Source organism: Epinephelus moara, chromosome 20, assembly GCF_006386435.1.
Source record: "Epinephelus moara isolate mb chromosome 20, YSFRI_EMoa_1.0, whole genome shotgun sequence".
Classification (NCBI taxonomy): Eukaryota; Metazoa; Chordata; class Actinopteri; order Perciformes; family Serranidae; genus Epinephelus; species Epinephelus moara.
In genome coordinates, this window is record NC_065525.1 from 18,844,774 (window position 1) to 18,854,101 (window position 9,328).

Consider the following 9,328-nt stretch of genomic DNA (forward strand, 5'->3'; position numbering starts at 1 on the left):
AACATGATCATGACCCAGTTACTAGGACGATCTTACGTCTTATTTAAGTGTGAAGTGTCTTTGTCTGTTTGTCACCAAACAGTTAACCAAGGTTTCAGGATTATTGTCTGGCTATCTCTGCTGTATGACGTTACAGCTGCATAAAAAAGAAAAAAACACAGGAGGCGAACAGCTGTACACTGGGCATGACTAAAGCCTAAATTAAACATCAGACTGCTGAGTCAACCAATACGCATCCAGCAAATGGAAAAAAAAAATTCCATGATAGTCATTCATTGAGGACACACACATATGCTCTTAGCAGACGCCCTTGTGGCTGGGAATCCTTGTGGTAATGGCCAAGTAATGGCACCTCTTCAGCATTCCTGTTAGGTAACGTGCCTTTTTCCCTCCGACCAGTGCAGCCACTGGTTTTGCGACTGGAAGAGATTGCAAGATGTCCTTATACGTCCAGAGTAGCGAGACTAAATCCATCATTCAATGTGTAAACATCCAGCGAGTATGAGCGTTCGCACAGATGTGGTGTAATAACGAGAACTACATGGTGTGCAGTTATATAAATGTAAAATATCAGCTGGTGACAAAGACAGCATTAAGTTTGCACACATTTTAATCTGATCCACCCCAGGACCAACGTGTGATCTCTTGGTGGTCTCTTAGACAGATGTTTCTAACAACTTCCTGTCAGAGCTTCCTGTTGTCTGGAGCTACTGAGAGGCAATCAGAAGTCGGTCTATGTACTGGGGCATCTCTGGGAGGTGAGGGAGGTCATGAGGAGTGTGTCCTTGTTGTGTATCTTTGGCCAGTGGACGAGCTCTGCCTCACCCCGCAGTGTCTCAGGCTGGATGAGTTATCCCGGCGTCACGGGAGCATGACTGGACTGCTTCAAAAGGCTGGGCTTTGTGCAACAACAACAAAGCAAGGGCCTCGCTTGTGTTTGGGTGCTGGGACAGCAGAGCGGGCGTGTTTGGACAGTGAGTGTCACAGAGTGCTGTATAGCCATATGGAATGTCTTGTGTCATCCCATATTGGGGTGGGTGGGACTCACAGTCAGCGCGGCGATTGTAATGCACGGTAATCTCACAGGTGTTTGCAAATGCCACTCAGTTTCTGGGTAATTTACACACGTATTTCCTTTCACTCAACAGGATGCTCCAAGTTGAGTGTTCTTATGAAATGACATAACAGCCTAAATATAGTGGAACCCACAGTCCCACAAGTCTGCATCGCCGTTAAAAGACAACTGAATAGAGAAGTGCTGGTAGTAAGGGAAAACGGGGAGACCAGAGGAAATCCTGTCAACAATGGTTGAACAAACTTGAGCGTGAGATAATGTGGATGAGAGCGAGCCTCTCACCAACCCTGGTGATCATTCACAAAGCCTGTTCACACAGGGAAATATGTGTCTCTCTGTGTGCGTATGAGACACCAAAAAAGGGACAGGGAGAGACTCCTGAGAGACTAAACAGACTAAAATGGGTCATTATTATTGGTGTCTGATACCATCATCGAGTTTAAATTTGTAAGTGGGGAATAATTCATCATTGAGCCTTATTTTATCCTCCACAACAAAGTATCCTCTCTGAGACGACGAAATCCATTAAAAATCTATTTGATTTCATTTGAACGCCTCATGACTGTTAATGTATAAATGATTCCAAGCTTTGATGCTGCCCAGGAGCACTGGGAGGGGATGGATGGAAGCTTAAGGAAAGGGTGGGGTGCTGACTGGTGGACTGTACCACACCCCCCCACCCTGGGTTTTTTTTTCCACAGCAAGAGGCGCTCCAAGCCCCTCATTGGATTGTCAAAACCCTTTCAACATGGAATTTGGACCACTTCTGCAATTCAGACCGACGCATTTGTCAGACGACGCATCTGAAGGACATCCAAATATCAGCACAACACAAGTACACACTCGCCCACTTTGGTCTCCATAGCAACTGCCTCCAGCTCTCTGCAACCATGCTGCGTGTCCATGAGTCTGACCTACACGCCAGCGCGAGCCCCCGCACTATCTTCAAGACCCCGCGCACAGTTCATCAAAACCTCAGCGGGAGCAAATCTGATTCCTTCTGTCTGGTGGCTCTCTTACCCAGCTGTTACACATAACAAGATTGCCGGGCAGAGATTGGCAGGCGGCAAGTCAGAGGAGTAAATGTCAGACTTTGGCAGGAAAGCCAAGGAAATGTCAGAATCTGTTTCGCTGCATTCGCAGTGCTGATATTTGGAAGGGCATTGTTCAACCGCTCTGCTTAACAGTCGCAGCAGTCGTCAAGCTGGCAGCGAAATGTGAAATGCAGCAAGGTCTAATAAAGGAATATGATTTCAACATTTCTGACAAACGGCACCAACCATATAAGAAGAGAAAAGTGATATTGCATCAGCAGTGAAAATAGGCGATTTCGTCATAAATATTAGGCCTGGAGGATATTGCATACCAATGTCACAAGGAGGCCAACACAAACATCTTATTACACAAGACTGTAGTACTGAGTGTAGCACAAGACCATGAGACAACTAATCAGCATTTATAAAAAAAAACATTACCAGCTCTAGGCACTGTATTACTGTTTTCCTGTCAGTGTTGCTGGGGTAACAGATCTACCACCTCATCTAAATGTGCTAAGAAACTCAAAGTACATACACATACTGTATACACACACATATATTTTCACTTCCCGCCATGTTAATGTGCTTGTTTATGTGCTGTGATGGCAGCTGACACATTGGCTTTGCCTTCTTGAGCAGTTGTTTGAATTTCTGCATTTGACTTGATCTTCGGTTGATCCGGGGAAGCTACTGTATCTCTCCCCAGCAGCTGGTGAAGGTGTGCACAGTGTAGTGGTGGGATTATGAGCACGGCTCACTGGGTAATAACACATTTATACTCAATAAGGAGGAGATAAGTGGAAGAAGGGGGCTAGTCTGTCTGAAGCTGTGTGGAGATGATGTCAGATGACGGCATATGGTGTAACTTACCACACTGAAAGATTTACAAATATTAAAAGAGCAAATGTTGTCTAACAAATCCAGGTGTGAATGATGGAAAAAGACATGTTTATACTGACATTTCATGCTTATCAAATCTGGAACGATTAGAGAGACGTGACAGAAGAACAAAAAACTGAAAGAGCGCATCGCTGACGCTTCTCCATATTGTGTCACCGTGATTGTGACTCAAGCTTAAATGTTAAAGGGCAACGTTTTTGTCCTGTCCTCACTTTTTATTTGAATGTACCCTCCATCACCGTGGTAACTAGCACCGCGGAAGGTGCATGTGTGTGTCTGCAAATGGCCAGCAGAACAGTGGGCATACTGTAGAAAACAGCTGCACTCTGCCAATTGCCTGTTAACCTCCCCCCGTCCCCATGTACACTGCCTGTACCAGTCCCTCCTCAATGCCTCAATGCAGAACGCGCACATCTGATTCCACAGCAACCACAGAACAAAATGTCCTTGCTCTACAGTCGTTGAAAGTGGTTAAGTGCATGACAGGTTACAGTAAAAGCAGAACAGTCGGGGGAAAGGCAGTTCTTGGGAGTTACTATCAGACAGAGATTTTCACCGTGGCCCTGGCTGTAATAGCATTAAATATGAATGCAGTTCCTGTACCTCTTTTCTTTCATTGCTACCAGCATAATCCACAACTCACCCTAGGTCATTAATATCCTGAATTAAAAATGTAGAAAACCCATCTTGTAAATCAGCAGCACATAAAGAGGAGCCATGAATTCGAAGGTGTCTTAAGAGGAAGGTCTTTGCCTTGTCCAACTGCGTTAACTGCACACATGTCAGCGTAGATGCCGCCCTTGTAGTAATGTGTGGTGTGTAAATGTAAATATAAGCCGGAGACATGAGACAACTTTCCCTATCTCAGCAGCTTCTTCCTTTATCTCAGAAAAAAATCCCCCACTAACGTGTATCTAGGATAAGCTCTGCTCGACTGGTGCTGATACACATGTAAACAGCTGTTCTGCCCACGCTTACAGCAAAGATAAACATCTGCCAACAGAGACTGACCTGTATACTAAGCCCAGCACATTATCCTAATTGGCCTCTATGAAATAATTATTATGCAATCTCTTTAGATTCTAATTAAACAGAAACAGGCAGACACACATCTGTGATTTCACTGTGTGCGTGAAGGTGGAGAGAAACATGTTTTAATGAGGCGCACACGCATTTCAAGGTTGAACATTGTGTTTTATTGGCATCTGAGGAAACCAAAACCCTAAATGGTTATTGTATTTAATTTGTATACACGTGGACTTGGAAGATTAAGTTTTCAGGGATGTCACAACATCTGTTTTTAAATAAGTTAAAATGTACTGACAAGAAGAATTAATTCAGTTCTTGAATTCTGTTTGATTTCTGTAACAACAGGAAATGGTTCGTGTGGGTTTACCCTGACCAGAAACTGCATTGCCACCGATGTTCAGAGATAAATATCTGTTTTTACAGTACAAGCTGCATTTGTATTTATAGTGACACAGAGTCGGTGAACTGGGACTGAAAAACAGAACGTAAACTGGAATAACCACTTTATAATATATACAACACTGCTGTGACAGAACAACCACCCCTACTACAGTATGTGGGACGCACCCCGCTTTTCTGTCTCGGTAATATTTGGCACCACTGCCAGAATCTGAAACCACTCTAACAGAAGCCCCGTTTAACCCCTCCATCACAAAGCCAGGTGCTTATCTGTCAGAAGCAAGCCACACAAACAAGTTCAAACTACGTACACGCCTACTTGTGTAAGCTTTAATCCAAGCATGAACAGGAATCAACTTTTTAAGAGCTCTCTGCGTGTGAAAGCACAAGACAGGCTTTGTCATGCAGGCGTTACTTGTTTTGTCCCTCCACTCACTCCTGTACAGATATCCCACTTTTGTTTTTTCAGGCTAGGGCCATGCGTTGTGGTTGTTCTAAGTTGGTGCGGAATTTATCTAGAAACCGTGCAGCCAATTCGTCATCCACTAGTCGTCCATCACTGGACAGTGTAACTGTCATCAGCTGCTGGGTGCGCAGGGTCTGGTCTTCCTCGCACAGTCGCAGCTCGGCCCTGGAGGTCCCCACGGCGAGGATGCATGACTGAGGAGGGTTGATCACGGCGATGAAGCCGCTGATACCAAACATCCCCAGGTTAGAAATGCTGTCAGGGAGAGAGAAGGAGAAGGGAGGGAGGACGGGATGGGAAGAGAGAGGAGACAGTAGACATATTACATCATTAGTCAAGCTCAGCGGGGGAGAAAATGCATAAAAATCAACTAAGCAAGCATCATGGAGGCTCTGAACGAAGCGTCTTGATGCAAAACCTCTTACAGCGAGTCAATAAAAAATGAGAGGGTGAATTAAGTCGATAAATATAATTGGCTGTGAACATCTTATGTTAAAGAATAGAGCACTGATCGGTAAAGATTAATACAGCAGCAGCAGCAGTCAGCAAGTCTCTCCCTAAATGTTGTGTATGGTGAACAAGACTGACCCGAGGGCAGTTTGCTGTTTGCCTTAATGAGAATCTGAGCTCAGGGGGATGGAAAAACGAATAGAGGAAGGGCGTACACATATATCCTCAGGAGGACAAAGAGGACTGCATCTCCATAGGAATTCATCGCTCCTGCCTGACACAGAAACCCCATTTATGTCTAAATGACACCATTAATTCTAATGAGTTGAAAAGCCTCCCTTCCACTTTTCAGCAATTGATGGCACAGTAACTGATGATACTTGTCGCCCAAGACCACATTCGGTTCAGGCCCGCATGAAATGTAGAATATGCATAATATATTGACTATCTGTGAAACCGGATTTAAGTCATAATAGCGGAAATTTATGATGGCTATCTCGCTGCTGAGCTACAAAAGGAAATTGTGAGATAGAATTAGGTGTTACAGAGATGAAAGGGCCTCTGTTCCCACGTACAAGTCAGTTTATTCAATTGAGAAAGACAGAGTTATACTGGAGACTGGGGGGGGCTGAAATGAAGTTTAAATGTTGTGTCTTTCCATATGCCTCGTCTTTCCCTATAACATGACGTATGTCTTAGGTTTACCTGAATGAGCCTCCCTGGTACTCCTCAGGTAGAAGTTTCCCATCTCGAGCCTTCTGGGCCAGTGCCTGTGGAAACATTACATGTCAATCAAACTCTTGGCATGAAGATATAGAAAAGTACACCTGCTATGTGATGTAAACATGAGGTGTTAAGAGAGCTCCTGATATGACCATGTAAATAAAGACATAAGCACACGCTGTGTTGGCTAGATGTTAAAGGGAAAGTCAGGGGATCACTGAAGTCAGCAGGATTCATCCTCTGGATACCATGAATATCTATACAGCCTGTCTATAATGCCCACGCCTTCATAACAGCCAGAATTAACTATTGTAACAGCATTCTTTACGGTACACCATCCAATGTCCTAAATAAACTCCAATACATCCAGAACTCTGCTGCCTGCCTGCTCACCCATTCCCGCGTTTACATCACCCCCCTTCGGATCCTCCACTGGCTCCCTGTCCCACAACACATCCAATTCAAACTCCTTCTCCTTACTCATAAAGCCCTCCATAACCAGGCCCCCTCCTACCTCACTGACCTGCTCCGCCGCCACACTCCTTCCTGCAGTCTCCGCTCACACATTCGAGACTGCACCGACCTCACTCAGTTCAAATCACTAATCAAAACTCATCTTAAGATGAAATTTTTACAAGATAAGTGAAAATTAGGACTTGCTGGTGGCGCAACAGGAAAAGTCTGGGGATCAGCAAAGTCATTAGAATTCATCCTCTGAGGACCATGCATGTCTGTACACTTTTACCATCAATCTAATACTTATTGAGATACTTCAATCTGGACAAAAGTGGTGCTAAATAACTATAAAGACCAAATGGACCTATTTTCCTGTAAAGTTAGACACCAATAAATACTAATAAACCAGTGATACTAATTAATGCCATTGCATTCTAGAAGTTCTGTTGTACTGACAGTAGCTCAAGCTTTGTCCATCCGAACTAGTCAACTAGACACAACAGAGCAATTCTCCTGAAGTACTGCAAGCCTCTCAAACCGTATTTCCATTCAATCGTCAAGCAAATTTTAGGCAAACGTTTGAAATATTAAAATACTGACACGAAAAAAAAAAAAAAAAAAAAAAGCAAATTATGAGTGTTTCCATTAACTGGTTTGCAAGCCAATAAACCAGGCTCCTCAAAGTGTTGTTTCGTTGAAAGCTGGTAGTTTAGGCTACACTTTAAACATAGCTGTAATCCGCCAGTAAACATAGTAAATGAAGTAGAGGTTACGAATCGCAAATACAGCAAGTCGCCATGGCCATCTAACCCATCTACGAGACATAACAGACAAAGGTCTTCTGGAATTACCCAGAGGCGAAGACAAATAAATGCATGATCTGTGAAGACAGCCCAAGCGGAAACAACTGATCAGTCATGTGAGTTAAAAGTCCATTACATCAGAATTTATTTGGCAAAGGCATTCCAGTATCCCATTTATCACATCATCTTTTTCAACAAAGGCAAAAACCACAGCAACTAAACATAAAAACTTTGTTACGTAATTGAGGACATTTTATCAAATTTAGAATTTAAAATATGTTTATGGAAACACGTTTTCAGCCAGTTTTATACCATTCAGACTTTTCGGTGAAAGGCCACAGGGATCAGCTTTCAAATATCATGATCCAAAAAAAAAAAATTATTAAATGCCCAATAGCAAGCGCTGAGCTAAATGGGAACTATCAGACTGTGCCTTTCTAAAATGAAGAAAGGGAATTGACAACACCCAGAAGGCAAGATGAGGCATCTGGCAAGGAAAACTAACATATTGCTGCAGCCAGGTTCTGCGAATTCATGTTCTATCATTGCATGAATGAGAGTGACAACCCTGGAGAAAACAAAATATCTGTCAATGAAGAACAAAGTGTGTTGACGGTATTGTCTCTGCTGAGGGGATGTGTGCAAGCACGCGATCCACTCGACTTTAACTAAGAAGCATTTATGTGATTCTAGAGATCAAGTACGAGCTCTTAAATCTGTTTAAAATATAGGCTTCATTATACTACAGATCTTGCTGAAATAACGAGGCTACTGTTGAAAAGCTATCGTTGAACTTCTCTTTTTTTTCCAAGCTCTTTCTCTCAGCTGAGACTGCTGGATTGCTACCATGTCTTTATTCAACATGAACTTTATTCAAATGGAAATGGAGTTAAAGGTTAATGTGGAGACTTAACCAACACAGAAAGTCGAGAATGACTCACTGTGGTTGTGAGACATGGTGGGATATGGTGGGCACATTTGAGATAAGAGCTCTTAATGCAAAAAAACAGCTACTCAGATACTCCACTCCATCACATCAATAGCCGGCAGCGACCTCTCTACGCTTCATGCAAACCACATGTTGATTTTAATTTGAGACCAATAAGGACTGATAAATGCAGATTAAACTCAAGCCAGCAGCATAAGTAAACTGAATAGCAGTGGGTGGCGAAGCTCATTTTGAAGGCTTAAGTGGACTGAAATGTACACAGTGTCGGTGCCTGTGCTTTACAGTAGCTGTTGTATGTGTATGTGCACTAGTGTTTCGATGTTCCCCTGCAGTGATCTGACTAGAAGTCATCAAAATTGTTTAATAAGAACAACATACATAAAGAATGCTTTTTTTCCTCTGGGTCTCATAAGCCTGATCAACAACTTGAAGCAAACTTTTCTTGAAACAAAAATTACAACTAGACTCACTAGAAAATGGTATAGAGACGTTTTTGAGCAACATAACATCACAAAATAACTGGATTCACATAACTGGATAACTGGACTGCTGGAAAACGACAGAAGCATAAACAGTAACTGACAATTTTTGCATTATCCAATACCAACTGCCTGCAGTGTTTCCCACAGGACAGGAATCTATTTGTGGTGGTGCGGTCCGGGGGGGGAGTTAATTACTAACGAGCAGAACCTTACAGCCAGGCTCCACCGGCTGCAAACGTAAGCGTCACGTCAGCGTAGCGTCACAGCGTATTCATTTGGGCTCCACTGACTGCGTACGGAAGCGAAACGTAGAGAAGCCAGCGGGGTTGTTTACCGTCTGTGAGCTGAGAGGCTGCATGGAATGTTAAAGCATTTTCCACCTAACTTATTACATATATTTGAGTTATCTACAAGTTTACTGTACTGTTTGTCATCAACTCGCTTTCAAATGTCCGCCACGGACATTTACACAATGTCACGGATAAACATGGGTAAATGCATGAAAAAAAATCATCACATATCACCTCTGATAATGGTTCATTCATTTAAAAACACATTG

General features: G+C 43.1%; 1 protein-coding gene across 1 annotated transcript in view; it reads right to left on the reverse strand.

Moving 5' to 3' along the window:
• Positions 1–4,693: 4,693 nt before the first annotated feature.
• The window catches only part of pdhx (pyruvate dehydrogenase complex component X), a 42,401-nt gene continuing 37,766 nt past the window's right edge, over positions 4,694–9,328 (reverse strand). Inside the window, exons 10-11 of the mRNA XM_050073748.1 lie at positions 6,062–6,126; positions 4,694–5,161 (exon numbers count right to left, since the gene is read on the reverse strand). Coding sequence (XP_049929705.1) covers positions 4,906–5,161; positions 6,062–6,126 — 321 coding nt within the window. The 3' untranslated portion in view covers positions 4,694–4,905. The remainder of the gene's footprint in view (positions 5,162–6,061; positions 6,127–9,328) is intronic.